At 17.6% G+C, this 21,490-nt stretch overlaps 1 protein-coding gene across 1 annotated transcript, besides 27 other annotated features; it reads left to right on the plus strand. All coding sequences in view use genetic code 6, as the record gives it.

Moving 5' to 3' along the window:
- Positions 1-131: part of a microsatellite that runs on past the window's edge.
- Positions 1-135: part of a microsatellite that runs on past the window's edge.
- Positions 38-66: a microsatellite.
- Positions 136-143: 8 nt separating the features above from the next.
- Positions 144-173: a microsatellite.
- A 2,815-nt stretch (positions 174-2,988) lies between these two features.
- Positions 2,989-3,033: a microsatellite.
- A 1,616-nt stretch (positions 3,034-4,649) lies between these two features.
- Positions 4,650-4,700: a microsatellite.
- Positions 4,701-5,842: 1,142 nt separating this feature from the next.
- Positions 5,843-5,910: a microsatellite.
- Positions 5,911-8,438: 2,528 nt separating this feature from the next.
- Positions 8,439-8,476: a microsatellite.
- A 1,306-nt stretch (positions 8,477-9,782) lies between these two features.
- Positions 9,783-9,843: a microsatellite.
- A 1,602-nt stretch (positions 9,844-11,445) lies between these two features.
- Positions 11,446-11,493: a microsatellite.
- Positions 11,457-11,488: a microsatellite.
- On the plus strand, positions 11,466-13,708 carry IMG5_164270 (hypothetical protein). The gene has a single exon (XM_004030240.1). The coding sequence runs from the start codon at positions 11,533-11,535 to the stop codon at positions 13,525-13,527; it is 1,995 nt and encodes a 664-aa protein (XP_004030288.1). The 5' UTR covers positions 11,466-11,532; the 3' UTR covers positions 13,528-13,708.
- Positions 13,393-13,470: a microsatellite.
- Positions 13,405-13,445: a microsatellite.
- Positions 13,441-13,470: a microsatellite.
- A 1,473-nt stretch (positions 13,709-15,181) lies between the features above and the next one.
- Positions 15,182-15,242: a microsatellite.
- Positions 15,243-16,062: 820 nt separating this feature from the next.
- Positions 16,063-16,108: a microsatellite.
- Positions 16,109-16,249: 141 nt separating this feature from the next.
- Positions 16,250-16,419: a microsatellite.
- Positions 16,250-16,433: a microsatellite.
- Positions 16,434-16,871: 438 nt separating this feature from the next.
- Positions 16,872-16,950: a microsatellite.
- A 582-nt stretch (positions 16,951-17,532) lies between these two features.
- Positions 17,533-17,584: a microsatellite.
- A 1,195-nt stretch (positions 17,585-18,779) lies between these two features.
- Positions 18,780-18,812: a microsatellite.
- Positions 18,782-18,812: a microsatellite.
- Positions 18,782-18,831: a microsatellite.
- Positions 18,832-19,592: 761 nt separating this feature from the next.
- Positions 19,593-19,647: a microsatellite.
- A 1,048-nt stretch (positions 19,648-20,695) lies between these two features.
- Positions 20,696-20,796: a microsatellite.
- Positions 20,704-20,771: a microsatellite.
- Positions 20,716-20,796: a microsatellite.
- Positions 20,797-21,490: the final 694 nt, after the last annotated feature.

Raw genomic sequence — 21,490 nt, forward strand, 5'->3', positions numbered from 1 at the left:
AATAATTTAAAAATAATTTAAATATAAATATAAATTCAAAAAAAAAAAAAAAAAAAAAAAAAAAAATAGATAAAAAAATTTATAAAATAAAAATAATTTAGAAAAAAAATAATAATAATAAAAAAATAAAAATAATTTTTTTTTATATTTTATAATATATATTATTATAATATTTTTATTTAACTTTTTTTAAAACTTATTAAAATACTCCTCCACTATTATTTTTCAACATCCTAAAAATAATTAAACTATATATCACCCACAATTAAAACACGTTAAAACACCAGAAGTAAAAAACATAAATTTTTCTATAAATATTATTTTACCTTTTATTTTATTTAAAAATTATATTTATACATCTTCCCAATTCATTTAAATATATCTAACAAATATTATTTACTTTTTGTATTAATTATTATATATTCATTTTTATTACTTCTGCAACATTTATAAGTTGTAATTTTTTTATTTTTATTTTTTGTAAATTTTAATTATTAATTTAATACTTGCTTTTAAAATACCATTATCATTTGTAGTCTCCATCTTATTTTAACATAATTAATTTTTAATAGATTTAATGTTTAATAATTATATCCGCACTAGTTTAATTCATGCAATTCCTCTATTATAATTTTACACTTATAGTACCAATATTATTCCAAATAGTGTAATCAATTCCAGAAACATTTATTTCATTAAGCTATATAAAAAGTTAAATACGAATCTTTATTTATTTAACTTTTTATTTTTATTTTTCTCCATTAACCTAATCCTTTTATTAAAATATTACTTATATTCAAACCTAAGCTTACTTTTATATGTATTTAATTTTTAATAGTCTATATTTCCAAAACAATTTAATATGTTGGCTATACATTTCCGGCAGCTTCTATTTCTATTCTGATTATATTTTACACTTAAAATTTTCGTCCTAAATATATATCTATTCCTCTTCAGTAAATCCAACTGAATTAGTTAATAAACATACTATTATCTGCTTCAATCTGGATTTTCGATTAAATAATCATCGAAAAAAAAATATATATTTATAAATTATAATATTGAAAATTACTAAAACTTAATCAAGAATTTCCCTAAGCATTATCAAGGCAATCATTAAACTACATTTAGTAATAATTTATTTGAATTTAAAGATTGAAAAATTAATTATTATTAAACTTCCTCATTTGCCAATTCTATTATAAATAATTTTAATAGAGTGGTACTTAAATTTAAAGAAACCTTTAATTTATGTGAAAGAGGACATAAAATCCTATTTTTATATATTTTAAGGCCTTTTTTTTAGAATCATATATATTATTTGTTTATGTTTTATATTTCTATGAGAATATGTTTCTTATATTTAGGTATAAAATAAAACCAATTTTAATTTAAAGGTTTTAATTTTTGGAATATATTCGAATATTATGATAAGTTTGTTTAATATAGTAAAATATATTTATATTTAATTGTTTTTTGGCTTTTGAAACTTTCTATATTATTTGATTAAATAAGTTAATACTTACTAGAATTTACTTTGAAAATCTAAACATCTAATCACCTAAAAATATTATTTTTTCATTAATTATTTCATTTAAATTTGGAAGGAGGAAATAATTTTTTTTTGAAATTATATTTGGTTATACTTGAATCAAATTAAGTTTAAACATTACTAATATCATTAGAAGTTTAATTTTAAATTGAATTATATTATTTAGATATACTTTTGGTTTAAAATTATGCTTATTTTACTTTATTTAAAGTTTGAAGTTTAACAATTATTAAAAATACTGGAGTTTACATTTAATTCAAAATTAAAATTTAAAATCATTGATTTTCATTATAAAATAAAAAAAAATGTATATTAAGTTGTAATTTTTTAGATTTATATTTATATTTTAATTGAACAACAAAATTTCAGAATTTAATAGATTAAGTAAAAAATTTTTAAGATTAAATATTGAATTTTAAAAGATAAAATAAAGAATATTTAGAATTAAAAAAGTTCTCATAATAAATTTAGCTTTATTTTAATAAAGAGTTATTTTTTTATTAGTTAATTTCTTTTGATAGACTATTTATTCAGTTTAGGATTTCTATATTATTGTTAATTTGTGTATTAATTAATTTTAATATTATTTTTTAATTTTTTATAATTATATTTATTCTGATTAGTATTTCTTTTTATTATAATTTATTTTAAACTTTTTATTTATAAAAGTAGATAAAAATCATACCAATTAAAGAAAGTATTAAAATATTAATCAGTATTGTTATAATATATAAATAAACAAATAAATAATAAAAAATGTATTAATTATTTTTATTATTAAATGAAAATATTTTAAATTATTTAAACACGGAGCAAAAATACCGTAAAATTGGAACTATTTTAAAAAACTTTTAAAAACAATGATTAGATTGTTTTTTATTGGACTCTTTATATTTTTTTATATTCTATTTCGCATTTAAATAATAATAGAAAAATTAGTTAATAATCCAAATAAATTCTTCCATTTAAATTAATTAATATATAATTTTTAAAAAATTTAAAGGATATAAAATTATAACATAATAGAAATTACTTTATATGTTAATTGTTAATTAATTTAATAAATACATTTATTAGTATAAATACAGATATTAAGTTAATATGAAATAATAAATAAAAATGTTAAAATAATAATAAATAAAAATGTTTATATTTATTTATAAAAATAGATGATTAATCAATAAAATATATTTTAATATACTTATTATATATATAATAATAATTAAAACTTTTATTATTATAATATTTTAAGTATTATTTATTTATAAATATATTAATTTCTAAACTATACTTATAAATTTTACAAATTAGAATTTACTTATTCATTTATTAATTTGCTATATTATCTTTAACATTATAATTAAATATTTATATTAACAAAATGTATATATATATATTAATATATAAAAAGTAATATAAATATTATTTTGACTTATAAAAATCATTTTTTTTAAAAAAAATATTTTTTTAACAAAAAATATAAATTTATATATTATTCTTAAAAATAAAAAATATGTTTAATGAAATTGAAGTTCCTATAATTATCCAATACAAAATATTTAGTCGACATTTTATAATTAGGCCTACATTTTTCACATTTTTCGAAAAAAAAATCTTTTCAATATTAAACATAGGAATATCTATATAAAACATCAACTATTCAAATGAAGAAATAATTTTATTTTAAAAAATAGAATAATTGGAGTATATTCCTGAAAAAGAAAACGAATTTTTGTTGATATATTCAAACGAAAAGCAACCTAAAGTCGAATTATAATTTCAAACAGAAGAAAAAGTTAATTTATTATCCGAATTTTATCGTGCTTAAGATCTACACAAACATAAGGATTTGCCCAAAACAAATTTAAATTTATTAATAAAAAGTAAAGAAATAATACCTCCAGTATATTTTTTAGAAATAGAGGCTTAATATTTACTTGACAAATAGACCAGAAGTTCATTTCTTTGTAAAATTTAATGTTTTAGGACTTTTTTAGAAATTGAAATTTAGCAAATTTCATACTTATGTGAGCAAAAATTCAAATAAATGAAAGATGAAAATTCTGAATAAATCAAATAAATTGAATAAATATATTATAAAGATATAAATTAAATCACAAAAAAAGAAAATGGCTTCGAAATTCTATATAACAACTAAAATTTTGCCATTTCTTTTTATTTAAACGATCTAAATAAAGTTAATTCCTTTATAGAAAAAGTCTCTAAAATACTTTAGAATACTTAAATTTAAATATCTAAATAACTATAAACTTATAAGAAGAAATTTAACATTTTATCAAATTTCCAATTGAAAAATCTCATTTTTTGACTTCTCGATTAACTGTTATAGACTTTTTTAACACGAAAACACTCTAAGATAAACTACGTTATGCCTTGGAGAAAAAGGCGCTTTCGAATTGGATATGATAGATGGTGAATTATATGCTTAATATAACATTTCTCATATAAAAGATATAGTAAGATGTTTAGAAAGGCAAAGGATTATCATTTTATTTTAGGATGGAGGTTAAATAGAGTATTTTTTGGAAGCTTTTTAACGAGATACATTAATTGTGGAATTAATGTTTAACTAGTTTTGTTATTTTAAGTAAAATACAATTTTTTTACACTCAGAAATTCCATTTTATTATTTGGAGGTGTAAGGAGTTGGAAAATATAAAGATGAAGTCGAATTGGAAATTATAAAAAGACTGAATAATTAGACTAAAAATAATGCTGAGTTATTATATAAATTAAAGGAGTTCAATGTAAATTGCGATTTGAAAAATTAAAACGATTTAAATGATTTTAAACTTTTTGAATTTATTTTAGAAAGATTAGCTGAATAAATTAATTTCCAATAAAAAGAAGAAATTATTTAAAATTTTTTTAATTAACAAATTGTAAACGAATTAAAAGATATATAAGAAATAGAAGATACTGATAAATATGAGGAATATAACGACCTTTTTTGGAAAAAAAAAGATGTTTTTAATTGCTCATTTATGTAATAAAAACCTCCTTTAGAAAACTCTAAAAAATATTAAGTAATTTCAAATAAACTTGAAAATTCTAAAAAGCCTGGAAATTCTTTAAAAAATTCATTAAAAAATGACAATTCTTAAAAAAATTAAATTATTGAAAAAAAAGATGAAATTTTTTAATATTAATAAAAAAATGAAATATATATTAGAGTAAATAAACTTGCTTCTTTTCATATTTATAATTAATAAGATTTTATGAAAATGTAAACTATTAAAAAAGACGCTCTTTTAAAAATTAATACTATATAATCAAATAAACAAGACTACTATTTTAATTAAGGAAAATCAAATCTATTATATATAGAAGAACTTTTAAAAACACTCATTATTTTCTAAAATGCACGTCGTTTTTTTGAAGAAAGTAAATTAAAAGAAAGAGATGATTAAGAAGGTAAAATTAATTATTTTTTGGTTATTTTAAAACTTCTTTATAATGATAATCCTTCGAATCCTATTATAGTCTTTTTGGTATGTTCTCTATTCTCAAAAATATCGTTTTATCATAATAACTAAAGAGAAAAAGCTGAAATTAAAAATAAAAGTATACTCCTTGGAAAAAAATTTAACCTATTCAATATCATTTTATATAAAATGGCTTAAATTAACTTAAAAAAAACTCTACTTTAAAAATATTAATATGTTCTAGGAAATTTTGCTCTAATGAATTTAATTTATGTACTTTTTTATGCTAGAATAGAATCCACTTCCTTAGAAGATAAAACTGATATAATTAATAAATTAAAATCTCCTGTTATGTTTAGCATTTTTAATCGAATTTTACATTATAAAATATTCAGTTTATCAAATATGAGCATTGATATTATAAACGCAGTCTATTTGCATTCGAATGATGTAAAAGTTATTTAAACATTAACTGCTTTTTTTATAAATAATTCAACTTTATTGTTTTATTTTTTGCAAAAAGTCATTTCTGATAGACCTAAATAACCCCTTTTATAAGAAAACTGCTTTACAATTTTACATAATATTATTGATTAAGGAAGTTAAGTGTATTATTTTATATCTAAATATATAAATATATATTTATATTAGATGTTTTTTACTTATGAATATATTCCCGAAAGCACTATTTAAAATGTAAAAAAGTGAATCTACATATGTTGATTAATGGACTTTGAATGAATGGAGATGTTTTTTTTTTGAAACTATAAAGAAAAATTATATATCTCCTGAAATAGAATGGAATAATAAATATTTAGTAAATTTATATGTTATGTTAATACAGATATATATATATATATATATATATATATATATATATATATATATTTTATATTTATTTTATATATATATTTTTTTATATGAAAGAAATATTTAGATAATTGTCTACTTTAAGAAGATGATTATTTTAATTAATAATGGGACTATTTCAAAGAAACTGAGATTCCTAATTTAGAAAGTTTCCTTTAAGTATTAGAAAGTAAAAGATTTATTGAATTTTATTGGAATTAAAAAGAATTTCGAATAAAATATACCCAGATTTCAAATGAAATTTAGGTCGGAAAATATTATTTAAGGGAACTTATAAAGGAAGGTCAAATTAAAATATAAATAAAAAACGAAGTTGACTATTTTAACAACTTAGCGGCACATTTTATGAATACTTAGAATAAAGAAACTCGAAAAATAATATTAAAACTTAAATTTTAATGTACGAAAATACTACGAAAAAATCGGATTGTTTAAGATTTTTCAATATTTTATAAAATGTTGAATTTAAGAGAATTTTTCTATTTACACGAAGATTTAATATATTTTATTTTAGTTCTACTTCAGGACAAAAATGTAAATTAAAATGAGGAAAATATTAAAAAAGATTCTAATTTTAATGAAAATAAAGAAATTTTGACTATGTAATAAATAATAGATGAACATAGAAAAATAGCCTTAAAAAACATTTAATAAATTATTAATTTTTTTATAATTTAAGGAGATTAAGAAGAAAATATAATACTAAAAAATTTATAAATATTATAGATTTTATTAACGTATAAAAATAATAAAAATATAGAAAATAATGAAGGAGGGAACAAAATAAAAGGCGAAGAATAAGATGAAAATATTATATATTTTCCAACAAATCTATCAAAAAAATATTGTTTAAAATAAAATAATTGGAATATCCTATAAAATATATTACTTCTAAAATCTGAAAAAGTTCATTAATTATTCCTTTAAATTTTACTTTAATTTCTAATTGATCCCAGAATACAATATGTGGACGGTTTTTGTGAAATACTATGTAATTAAATTTCAGAATAAACCTTTATTCTTTCTTTTTAAATAATAAAAAGGATTTTCTAATGCAACCCTGAATATACCAAAATCCTTGAGAATATTCAAAAAGAAAATCTTTCTCCAAAACAATAAGATAGTTTCCCTTTTTCTAAATATTTCCCTTTAAAATTTCTCCATAAAGTTTTCTATTAAGAAGAATAGGATATCTTTTCGACTGCTTTTTAAGGCACTATATATAAATATAATATAGTCTGGAACAAAAATGTTAGAAATAATCTACTAAAAAACACCGAAAAAGTCCTCTTTTAATACAACGAGAGTCTAAAATAATACAAAAACAAGTTAAGAAATATAAATACGAATTATTTAATAATAAATGATCAAATAATAAATGAATATCCGAAATTTGTTTCAAATAAAACATTCAAAATCGACTATAAAAATATATAAAACGAAGTGGAGATCGGATAGGTTTTTTTCGAAGTTTTTTGTGACACTAAACTTGACGAAAATCCTATTGGAAATGAAAACTTTTAAACTAAAATATAATAGTGTTTATTTTAAGAATAGAATTCATAAAAATAATTCTATATAATGAAAAGTCTATATTAAATTAGCCAAAAAATAAAATTTCCCTTATAAGCTAATAAATGGATGGGTATAAAACACGAAAATAAAAGATCTTTTGAAATTTGGCTTAAAAATATTTATTTTTAATTAGAAAATTAGGAAAATTTATAAAATTTTACAAAAAAAGAGGAATATTTTAGATCGTTTTTTGATTTTTTCAAAACTAATATTTTAGATGAAACAAGTGAAAACTTTCCTTAAAAAATTCATTTGAAAATTATATATTATACTTTAAAAATTCTATTATTTTTTGATTTTGATAATTTTATTAACAAATAAGAATACTCTTAAATAGAAAAAATTATTTTTGAAAAATCCTAAAATATATATGAATAATATTCATAAAAAGATACAATATGCGAATATTAAAATTAATCAAAAATAGAAGAAAATAATAAATAAGAAAATGAAAAAGAAATTAATAAAGAAAATAATATGGATTAAACTAAATAAAGTATTATTTAAGAATAATCAAAATTGAGTATTATGAATTCATAAAAAAAATAAAAAAACAAACTCAAAAAAATGACTGAAAATGATAAAGTTTGTGTAATGTAAATCATTTTAGAATGTAGGCAAGCTCTAAAATTGTATTTTGAACATGAAGAAATAACATTTTAAAAATAAACTAGTAATGAAAATAAAAAAAATATAAGTACTTAAAGAATTATCTGAATTATTTTTTTTAATAATTAATTTTTATTTTTTTTAAATAAGTAAGCTAATTTCTTATTAATGTTTCTTAATAAATATTATGTTTCTTAGATTTTGTATACTTTAATAAATAAAAATTAAATTAACATAAAAATATATGTTAATTTTTCTAATTTATATTTTATTTATTTAAAAGGGTTATTGTATTTAACAAAATAATAATTAAAATAATAAAATAATTTTATAAAAAAAAACATTATGATAAAAAATTAAACATATAATTATCTAATAGAAATTAAATATATATATATATATATATATATATATATATATATATTATTATTTATTTTCTAATTATTTAAACAAAATAATCATCTTAATATGAATATTTAAAGCGAATATATTATAATATAATAATAAAATAACTATATTATTTCTTAAAATTTAATTTTAACAATATCTTTATTATTAGTTATTTTTATTTTTAATTAAAAATAATATCAATTACTAAATACTTTTTTTATATATAAATTAAATAGATAATTTATAAAAAAATATAAATATTAGTTTATTTTAATATAAAAAAAAATGATACTTTTTATAATAAATTAAAAAATTATAATAAATATATCATTTATATATTTTATTTTACTTCTTTATCAAAAAACACATTTTTTTTTTAACAAAAAAATAAATTAACAAGACAAATATATTTTAAAAAAATTTTAATAAAATTCTTCTTAATTTTTAATGAAAATATCAAATTCTGATTATAAAATTACAAAAAGATAATATACAAGAAAAGGATAAATATCTAAATAAATAAATGAATCAATTGCTTTTATATAAAATTTTTTTGATATAGTTAATTAAAAATATGAAAACTTGAGTATAATTGAAGGAACGTAATAAATAAACTAATAAAATTTAATAGAATTCACTAATTTTCATGATAAAATAACTTCTTAATAAATATTTGAAAACTCCAATTTATCAGTAAAATAATAAAACTAAGAATTGTCAAAAGTTAGTAATATTGAAAGCTAACAAAGTTGTTAATTTTTTAGCGAAAATAATTTAGCGTTTGGAAAGACTGAATAAGATAAAGAATTAAAAAAATTAAAAAAACATTTAATTTTTGATGATATAGATAAAAAATATTAATATCACGAGCAAAATAAATAATTTATAAATATTGAATGCAAATAGATTATTAATAAGGGAGATTAAATAAAAAAAAAAACGATAAAGGAACATAAACAGAAAGACCTTTGAGCATTTCACATATTTTTATAGAAAAAAAAAATATTTTTAAAACTAAAGAGATTTATCATATAATAGATTTGTAAAGAAATATTAATTATAATGTTAAAGCAGGTCTAAGCTATTTAAAAGTACTTTTTTCAATGAAAAATATGAAATTGATTCGTAAATATGTAATAAAAAGTCATATAAAAACACTACTTTAAAAAATTATAATTCGTTTATATTATAAACTTAATGAAAATAAAGTTTTATTTTTGTATATATAATTATTTGTATTTTTTATTATAAAAAGATTGTTATAGAATAAAAAAAATAAAAAACTTAGACTATATATATGTATATTAATTAACCTTTATATATTTATAGTTTATTGTTTGTTTATTTATTAAATTAACTATTTTTATTTAATTATTAAATTGTTATTTTTATTATTATTAATAATATTATTTAATTTTTATTTATATATTAAAGTCAATTAAAACTTTCATTTAACGATGTAATTTTTTATTATCTAATTTTTAATTTTTTCTTTATTTTTAAGATTAATATATTAAAAAAATATACCAATAATAATGTTAAAAATGCAAATAATATATTTACTTTCTTAAAAATATTAAATAAATATTTAGAAATTTCCTTTATAAACAAATTATTTGATTGTATTTTTTGATATATTATTTCATGAATTTTATTACAAATAAATAATGATATTTTATTATGTTTTAAGTAGGTTTAATTAATATTTAATCTTTAAATATATTATTCTAACTATCATTATACTATTTTAATAGAAAATAATAATAATAATTTTATTTTGCTATCAAAAATAAAAAATATAGACTATTTTTAATTGAATGAAAAAAATATTTTTCTTAATTATCATATTTTGTATATCATTTCTTTAATTAATATTTGTTTTTTTTTAATTAATGATAAAGGCATGATTTTATTCATTATTAACATAACATTGAAAAATAGTTATTTAATTATTTTTTCCAGCACAATAATTTTACATAAGAAAAAAAATTATTTAAAATTTGCTTTATAATATATAAAAAGTATTAAGAAGTAAACAATATTTAGAATAAAAAAATAACATAATTTATTTTATTTTTTAAATAAATTATACTATTATAATGTTCTTTAAATATGATTTTTAATTCATTAAAAAAATAAAATTAATAGAATTGTAACATTTATATTTATGTCAAAATTTTATAATTTTCAAATTTTAAAAACATAATGTTTTTTAAAAATATCTTTTTTTTAGCAATATAAAAAGAATTTATATATATAAATTAAATTCTATATGACTCTTATTACTTTAATAAGCTAATCATTTATTATTTATTAAAAAAATTATATATAATTTTAAAAAATTTAAAAGTTAATTTTTTATTAAAAATTAAAGGAATTAGATATAAATATTTTTCTATATAAAAAAGAATAATATTTTTATTATTAAGAATAAATATATATTGTATCTTTAATAACTTTTATTTATTAATTTATTTTAATAAAATGGATAGTTAAAAATAATCTTTAAATAAAAATTATAATTATAATTCTAATTTTTATTTGATATTTAAATAATTTTTTTTTGTTCAATGCCATTATTATTATTAAATTTATTTTTAGAATAAAATTATAAAAAAAAAACCATTTTTATATATATATATTTAAAATATTTTATAATATGATGGCATTTAATATAATTATAAAAAATGAAAATGTATTTTCTCCTTAATTTTTTTTTTGTTTAAAAGTAAAAATAAAATATAATTTTAAAAAAAATAATATGTAAGAAAAAGTTAAAATTATATTTTTTTTCGAAATAATAACATTCTAATTAAAAAAACTAAATTTAAATAATAATATAATTAAATGTTCTATTTTTCTAAAATGCTTTTAAAACAATAAGAAAAGAATCCTTCTATAATTTCTTAAAAAATAAATCATTATAAAAGATTTAATCTAAGAAAAAAAGAAATGCTAAACTATATTCTATACAAAAAAATTTTATTAATTTAAATTTATATTTAAAAAAAATTATAATATAAAAAAATAAAATAATATAAAATAAAAAAAACTAATTTAATAAAAAAATAACAAACACATCATATAAAAATGGCTTCTGAAAAAAAATACGAAGGAACCGCAGTCGGTATCGATCTCGGAACTACTTATTCTTGTGTCGGAGTATTCATGAACGACAAGGTAGAAATCATTGCAAACGACCAAGGTAATAGAACTACCCCATCATATGTTGCATTCACCGAAACTGAAAGATTAATCGGAGATGCTGCAAAGAACTAAGTAGCAAGAAACCCTACAAACACAATCTTTGACGCCAAGCGTTTAATCGGAAGAAAATTTAATGAATCTGTAGTATAAAAAGACATTAAATTATGGCCTTTTAAAGTTGAACCCGGTCCTGATGATAAACCTAAGATTGTCATAAAATATAAGGGAGAAATCAAAAAATTCCACGCTGAAGAAATCTCATCTATGGTTCTCGTTAAAATGAGAGAAGTTGCCGAAGCTTTCTTATCCAAATAAGTTAAAAATGCAGTCATTACAGTCCCTGCCTATTTCAATGACTCCTAAAGATAAGCCACTAAAGATGCCGGTTCAATTGCCGGTTTAAACGTCTTAAGAATTATCAATGAACCCACCGCAGCTGCCATAGCTTACGGTTTAGATAAAAAAGGAAAAGGTGAAAGAAACGTCCTTATCTTCGATTTAGGTGGTGGTACTTTCGATGTCTCCTTATTAACTTTAGACGACGGTATTTTCGAAGTCAAAGCCACTGCAGGAGATACTCATTTAGGAGGAGAAGATTTCGATAATAACCTCGTATAATATTGCGCTGCTGAATTCTTAAAAAAGAAAGGAATCGATATTAGAGATAACCCAAGAGCCATGAGAAGACTCAGAACTTAATGCGAAAGAGCGAAAAGAATTCTCTCATCTTCAGCTTAAGCTACTATTGAAGTCGATGCACTTGCAGAAAGTGAAGATTTCATGTTGAATATTTCTAGACCTAAATTCGAAGAATTATGTCTTTCTTAATTCAAAGAATGTATCCCTCCAGTTGAAAAAGTACTCAAGGATTCCGGAATTTCTAAAAATTAAATTCATGAAGTCGTCTTAGTTGGAGGATCTACAAGAATTCCCAAAATTATTTCAATGATCTAAGAATTCTTCAACGGAAAAGAACCTAATAGATCTATTAATCCTGATGAAGCTGTAGCTTATGGAGCAGCTGTCTAAGCCGCTATTTTAACTGGTTGTACTTCAGAAACTGTCTAAGATGTCTTATTATTGGATGTCGCTCCACTTTCAATGGGAATTGAAACTGCTGGTTAAGTCATGACAGTTCTTATCCCAAGAAACACTACTATTCCTACTAAAAAATCATAAATTTTCACCACTTATGCTGATAACTAACCCGGTGTACTCATTTAAGTATTCGAAGGTGAAAGATAATTAACTAAAGATAACCATTTATTAGGTAAATTCAACTTAGAAGGTATCGCTCCTGCCCCTAGAGGTGTTCCTTAAATCGAAGTCTCCTTCGATATTGATGAGAACGGTATTTTGAACGTCACAGCAACTGATAAAGCTACTTCTAAGACTAATAAAATCACCATTACAAATAATAAAGGAAGACTTTCTCCTGAAGATATTGATAGATTGGTAAAAGAAGCCGAATAATACAAATCTTAAGATGAATAAATCAAAAAAAAAATCGATGCGAAGAACAGCTTAGAAAACTACACTTATTCGGTCAGAAATACATTAAAGGATGAAAAATTCAAAGATAAATTCTAAGGAGATGAAAAATCCAAAGTTGAAAAAGGACTCGAAGAAACATAAAAATGGCTCGAAGCTAACCATGATGCTGAACCTGAAGAATATGAAAAGAAATTAAAAAGTTTAGAAGATCTCTTCAACCCTGTTATGGCTAGAATATATCAAGCTACAGGTGGTGCTCCTGGTGGTATGCCCGGCGGTATGCCCGGTGGTATGCCCGGTGGATTCCCTGGTGGATTCCCTGGTGGAGCAGGTGGAGCAGGTGGCGCTGGTGGAAATGCCTCTAATGTCGATGAAGTAGATTGAAATTAAATTTTAAATACATTTATTTTTTTTAGTATAAAATAACAAAAATTTATTAATTAGTGTATTTTTGTAAATATATTAATTAAGTCTTTTATGTTTTTTTTATATTTTTTTGTTTAAGGTTTTATATCTCTTTTTAAAGAAAACTTTTTATATTACAAATAATATTTTTAATTTTATTAAATAAATTTATATTCAATTATAAATATATATGCTAGCTTATAGATTTTTTTTTTTTTTTTTTAGAAACTCTATCGATAATAAAAAAAGGTTTTTATCCTTTCTATTTTTTTTCGAATGAGTTATTTAAATACATTACAGAAAAAACTATGAAAAAGTAATATAAAATATATAATTATAAAAAAAATAAGAAAATAATTTGATATATATTATTTTTTATATAGATATTCAAATTTAAATTATATTTATATACATTTTTATTGATATTATTTAATTTATTTCAAAAAAAAAGTATAAATATAATTAACATGTATATTTTTTATATTTATTTTTATTAATTTACTTTTTTTTTTCTTTTTATTTAAATATATATACTAATATAAATATTAAATACGCAAAATATATTCGCGGTTATTTGCGGGCTGATTTTATTTACATAATTAATTTATTTAAAAAAATAATTAAAAAAAATATAATAAAAATGTAAAATAATGTACAAAAAAAAAATCAAATAAATTATTCGCTTTCAGAAAAAAAATATTATATATGTATATTTTATAATATAATTTATTTGAAAAATAAGAAAATATAAATAAAATTATTCTTTTTAATTATATAAAATAAAATTTTAGAATCAATTAAAAAATAATAAAAACAATAAATATTAATTTTTTTTTTTTTACTTGATATTAAAATATTAATTAATATATATTTTGAAAAAAAAATAAAAATAATACTAAAATAAAAAAAACTTTTTAAGAAAGAGAAAAAATAAATAAAAAAAACTTTACTAATCTTCTACAAAATAAAGAAAAATTATAATAAAAAAAAAAAAAAAAAAATATAAAAATAACTAGAATAAAAAAAAAAAAAAACCAAAAAAAATGTTTGCCTGTATTAAAAGATAATAAGTATAAAAAATTGATAATAAAGGTTTTATAAAGCGTGACTTCATAAATGAGCGAAAATTAAAATCGCAAATAAAATTAAAAGGCGGAATATCCCTTGATCTCTAAGAATTCGAAACACAATAACTCCCATAAAAAATAATCGAACCAAAAAAATACATAATAAAATCTTTCTACTAAGAAGTAAAACAATTTATTTCTCAAAAAACACAGATTCTTTCATAATATTTCGACTTTTCGTCTTCTTCTCAAGAATAAAACATCCAAAAAGAAAAAAATAAAGACGAATAAAACCTAACATAAATAATAAATCAATATGTATAAGATGAAAGTAAAAAATAACAAGAATAAGAAGATGAAAAAAAGAAAAAAAAACAATAAATTTTAAATTCCAGTACAATATCATTAAATAATAGGTCAATAAAAAGCGATTTCCCATTAAAAAAACGAAAATAAAATTACTATCATAGTCATAATCCATCAAAAGTTTTTGTCGATAATAATAAGAAAGTGGATACAAATAAAAGCCTTTCTATAACTTTTGATTTCGATTGTTTAGAAAATAATAAAAAAGAAGAAATTTAAGGTTAAAATGAAGAAATTTAAGGTTAAAAATAAGAAATTTAAAAGGAATAATTATAGTGTGAAAATAATTTAAATTAAAATAAAATTTTAAATATAAAAAATAATAATAATTAAATTAATAATATTAATATTGAGGAAAATCTTTAAATTATTAAAAAAAAAAGTTCTTAAATCTTAAAAAAATAAGAACCGAAATACAATTAATTCATCGAAAAAAACAAAAATAAAATCCAAAAAGAAACATAATTATATTCTTCCGATAATAAAAAAATGATTAAATAAAAAGTGGAAATCTCACTATCAGAAGCACAACAAACACTTGAAGAAGCTTAAAAAAGTCAAATTTTACACTACGAAGGTTTACCTGACCCTGAATAAATTTTACTTAAAGAAAGTTCTTTTTACAAATTCGAAAAACTTTCCAAAACTATGAAATCAAATGAAAAAAAACTACACCATTTTCACGAATAAGAGTCTATTTTTACGATTTAAATAATATCTAATAAAAAAGTAGTACAAAATACTTCATAAAATAGCTTTGATAAACCCTCTAATTTATTATAATTGAGCGTTTCGAGTATCGAAAAGCACTCAGATTAGGAAGATTCTGGTATTAATAATGAATTTTTGAAGGAAAACAATAATAATTAATAAAGAAAAAAAAATACATTAATGTGTAAAAAATTAAATTCAATATAAGAAGTTGACGAAAATTTAATTTAAAAAAATCAAAATAAAGAGAGTTTATAAAAAACGGAAAATAAAGAAAAATAAGTCGATTTTACCTTTTCAAAAGAAAAAAATAATAATCAATCGTCCTATTTAGTTTCTGATAAAAATAACGAAAATAAACAACTATCACAAAATTCAAATTTAGTTCAAAAAAATTAAGATTTAATTCAATAAAAGCCTGAAACAACCGCCTTATTTTCTTGTAAACCTGAAGGTGGTTTACTTTCTAATTAATAACCAAAAAATAGCCTATTTACTTAAAACCTCAAAGCAGCGATTAGATTTCTAATTAAATAACCGATAATAAAGAAATTACCTTATTTACCTAAAAGCCTGAAGGCGATTTATTTATCTAAAAGCCTGAAGGTGTTTTATGTACCTAAAATCCTGAAAATGGTTTATTTACCTAAAAACCTGAAGGTGATTTATCTAATTAAAAGCCCTAAGGTGGTTTATTTACCTTAAAGCCTGAAGCTGGTTAATTTACTTAATAAACTGAAGAAGGAGGATTACTTAATTAAAAACCTGAAAATGCCTTATTTTAAAAACCTGAAGGAGAATCACTTGGTTAAATTTAAGAAATTAAAACTAGTGAAACAGTTGAAAAAAAAAAGAAGAAGAAAATTGTTAAACATGTGAATATACAACTTAATAATTATAAAAAAAAACACCTTAATCACTTTTTACTTAATAAAAACCTGATTAAGAATAAGAAAACAAATCAAATACTGGTTTATTTTCCAATTTACAATAATAACCAGCAGAAAATTAACAAAACTCTTTATTTTAATCTGCAAATTTATTTTAAATTAAAGAAGAAAAAACTCAAGAAAATAAATAAACATCTTTATTTGGAAATATTCAACCTGAAAAGGCTAACAAAACTTCGCTTTTTGCAAATTTAACATAAAATTAAGTACCTTCTTTATAAACAAATACATAATAAACTATTATATCTTAATAAAACCCTGTTTTATCTCAATAATAATCTATTTTAACACAATAATAGACTATTTTACCGAATTAATAATAATAAAATATAGTTATATAATCACCTGATTAACAAAAAGATTAAATAAATACAAATACAACAGAAACTTAAAAATATTATTTTGGGGGCAGTACAACAAACCCCTTTGCAAGAAAAACAACTACTGAAAATTTTGGGTTATAGTCTTTAATTTATAATAAAGTTGATATAAATTAAATAGTTTAAACTCCATTAAAATCAAACGAAAGTAGTACTAAAAAAAACGCTAATCTTTTTGCACAAACGGGAAATAATATTTTTGGGCAAATGACTCCTTAAAAAAATTAATAATAATTATTTGCTTTTGGACAAAACAATTTTAATTAATATTAAAATAATAATAATAATACATTTTAGCAATAATAAGGATCTTTTATTAATAATTAATTTAGCGATCAATAAAAAGTTCCAATGTATAATAATGCTTTTTAAAATAATTTATAAAACTAAAATATTGGAGAATATAATAATTAAATAAATAATGAATATAATCAATTTGGAAATAATACATTTAATAAAATATAACCATAATTAAATAATAGTAATAATATTTAAAATTAAATGCTAATAAATAATAATATGATAAATGGATATAACAATATGTAAACGTATAATAATAATACTATGAATTAATATAACAATACTGATTTTTATAATAATAGTTATAACTAATAAAATATGTAATAGTAAAATATAATTTCATAATAAACATAATAAATATTTGGAATTTAATAAAATAATTAATAAAATCAAAGTGGACTATTTTAAGCCTAATAATAAATAATGCCTTAAAATTAATAATTTAATAATAGAAATAAAAAAAATCAAAAGTAAAGAATTTGATTAAAATAATTAAAGAAAATTATTAATTTAAAATAATAAGAATATATAAAATATATATTATATTTTATATTTTTAAAAATTATTTTAAAAATAAATATATAGGTATATATATAAATATATATATATAAATTTATTTATAATTAATATATATTTAAATAAGAATTTTAATATAATATATTTAGTTTTTTATTTATTTTAAATTTACATTTTTATATTTTTATTATATCTAAAAATTTATTTTCAATTCATATCTATTTTTTATATTTATCTTTATTTATATTTTAATATATATATTTTATTTATATAAAAGTTTAATATATTATATTCTTTTTATTATGAATATTTATACAAATATATATTTAATTTTTTTTTATTCACATATAATCTCTAAATGAAAATAATTTTTAATCATTATTATTTAATTGATTAATATCGTAATTATTATTATTATTATATTTTTTTTAAATATTAGATTAATAATTTATACTTTATATTTATTATTATTATTTATTATATTCCTCTTCTTTTTCTTTTAATTATTTCATAATTAATTCATATTGTTTTTATAAATTTTAAGATACATTATTTTAATTGTATTTTTTTTCATTATTACTATCATTATCACTTTCATTATCATCATTTAAATTATTATCATTTTAACTTTATTTTAAATCATCTCTATAAGTACTTTTTTAAAAAGAAAGATTTTAACTTAAATTATTTAAATCATCAATTGATTAATTTTCTTTATTTAATTCTTAACTTTTTAAAATTTTTTCATTATTTTTAAAAAGTATATTTTAATTTATTTATTCATCTAACTAAACAAAATATAATAATTTTGAAAATATAAGAATATATACATTTTAAAATTCTTCCGTAAAACTATATCTTAAAGAATTCATTCCTTTTTTTATCTAGTTTGAACATTTAAATAATTTAACTTATTTTTCTATTAAAATTAAGTACTTTTTAGAAAAAAAAAAAAAAAGAAAAAAAAAAAAAAATATAAAAATATAAAAAATACTTCATTCTTTATTTATTCTAATTCAATTTATAATTCTTCATTTTATTTAATTAAAAAATCTTATTTTTCTTAAAATTATTAAATTTAAATATTTTGTTCATTAATTTATTAATTTAAAACTATTTTATCTTTTAATAATTTATCAATAAATAATTTTTATTATTCAATGACTTATTATATTTATTCCCTTTCTATTTTTATTGCTTTCTCTATTTCTTCTATTCTGAAAATATTTTTATTTGACATTTTTACTTTATATTTATTTATTACTTTTCCTCTTCTTTTATTTATATTACCTTTCTTAATTCTTTATTTTATTTTAATAGACATTAACAATTCACACAATTATACTCTAATTAACTATCAATAAGACTTTCTTTTAAAACTTTTTTTAAAATAAGAATTTCATCTTCAATTTCAATTAATTTATTTTATTCTTTTTAATTTTATGAATTTTCGTTTCTTTTTTCTTATTTTAATGTAATATCGACGCTTTGAGTTCTTTAATTTTTTATATTATTATATTATTCTGGACTTTTTTCTTAAAAGTTTTTATATCTATTAGTTTATTAATTAGTTATTGTATTTTATTTAATGAAAGATAAATCATCTTTTTTATGATTTTTTTTGTTTTTTGTTTTAATAAAAATAAATATTTTTTTAAACTTTTAAATTATAAGTTTTTCTAGCTTTTGGAAGAATTACATTTTAAAGAATTTATTATTTAATTTTATTATTTATAAGAAAAATCGAATTAGTCTTATTTTATTTTTGGCTATTTTTTTTATTTAAATTATTTTTTATTTGGTATTATTAATTATGGTTACCTTTATATTCTAAAATAAATTAATATTATGGAATTATTTTACATTTTAAAGAGAAGATGTAAAGTAATTTTTATTAATTTTTAAATAATTAGCTTCATTATTGTTTTAATTGAACATATTAGTGTTTTTTAATTTTTTTTTTTTTTTAATTAAAAAAAAAAATCTATATATATATTTCTGTTAAAAAAAAAAAATTAATTTTTTTACTATTTATTTAAATTTTTTTTTTTTCAATAATATAGAAAAATATATTTAATTGAAAAAAATTAAAAAAAAAAAATTTTTTTTTTTATTAAAATAAAATTATATTAATAATTTTATGAAAAATATATAATTCTTGCTAAAACATTAAAAAATTAAATAAATTTATAGATTATTGAAAAATAATTTTAAAAGTTAAAAAAAAAAAAATGGGTTGTAATGTTTCTAAAGATAAAAATTTTTAAAAAAACAACTCAAAAAATATTCATAATCAACAAAATTTTTAAATTCCATGTACTTATACTTTTTAAAAAATTCCTTAAAACGAAGGAATATAACAAAAGGTTTCTCATATATTTTAATTATTAGAAAGAATTTAAAATACTAGTAACAGTAAATTCGGAATGTAATCTATAGATGATTAAGATTTGGCAGATGTTATATGTTAATAAGATACAAAATAAGAAGTTTCTTCGAATTCAAATGATTATATTCCTTAAGAAGAATAAATAAATAGTATAGTTTTGGGCTACAAATATAAAACTCTTAATGATATTCTACTTCCTAAAGATATTAATTAGATAGGAAATTTTTAAAATTAATAAATTTAATAAAATACAAAAATTAAAGGCTCTAACATTAATTCTAAGAATTATTTATAAATCCATAATGTATAATAAGATAAGGAAAACATTAATAAAAATGGAATTTCATAAATGAAAACATCTTCTTTAGTAAATTGGAATGATATAAGCTTAGAAGAAATACAATAAGACTTTAAATCTAATAAATATAAACTGACATCATTTTTTTCTTAATTATGAAAAAAAAAAACATATATAATATATAATTACAATATATATTTTTTTATATATATAAAATATATATTTTTTTATATATAAAATATATATATATATATATATATATATATATATAAGTATTTTATTTTATATTGTTTATATATAAAATATTATTAATTAATAAATAAATATATAAATTAATCATAATTTTTTTTTTTTTATCATTTCGCTTGAAATAACCACATAAGAATAAAAATAAAATCATAATTAATTTTATTTTAATTTTCTTGAAAAAAAATACTTTCTCTCCCTATAAAAAATTAAATAAATGTTAATAAGAGACTGGCCTAAAAGTAAGTAATAAATATCAAAAGATATTGTTAAAGCTAAAATTTAAGAAAGTAATAATAATACAAGACTAAATGCTGGAATTAATAAACTCAGAACTTAATATATTTTTAATCTCTATAATTAAAAAAAAGATGAGTTTTAATATTTAAATGATTAGTCATTTAAACAATTTTTATTATATTAAAATAAGAATAAACTAATAAATACATTTAAATAGTAATAAATTATAATTAAAATCAAATAAATATAATAATATTATTATTTTTTTTAATAGATAATAAAATCATCTATTAGAAAGCACACAATAAGATTTATATAAAAGCTCATAAATTGGTTAAAAGTCAACAATATTCTAATAATCTACATAATATGTTTATTTTATTTTATTTACTATAAAAATATATATATAATTAGGATAACAATAGTAAAGAAATTGATTAAATTAAATTTCCAAAATGCGACTTTTTTACAAGAAGCTA

This window comes from Ichthyophthirius multifiliis (genome assembly GCF_000220395.1).
Source record: "Ichthyophthirius multifiliis unplaced genomic scaffold scaff_1120509251231, whole genome shotgun sequence".
NCBI lineage: Eukaryota > Ciliophora > Oligohymenophorea > Hymenostomatida > Ichthyophthirius > Ichthyophthirius multifiliis.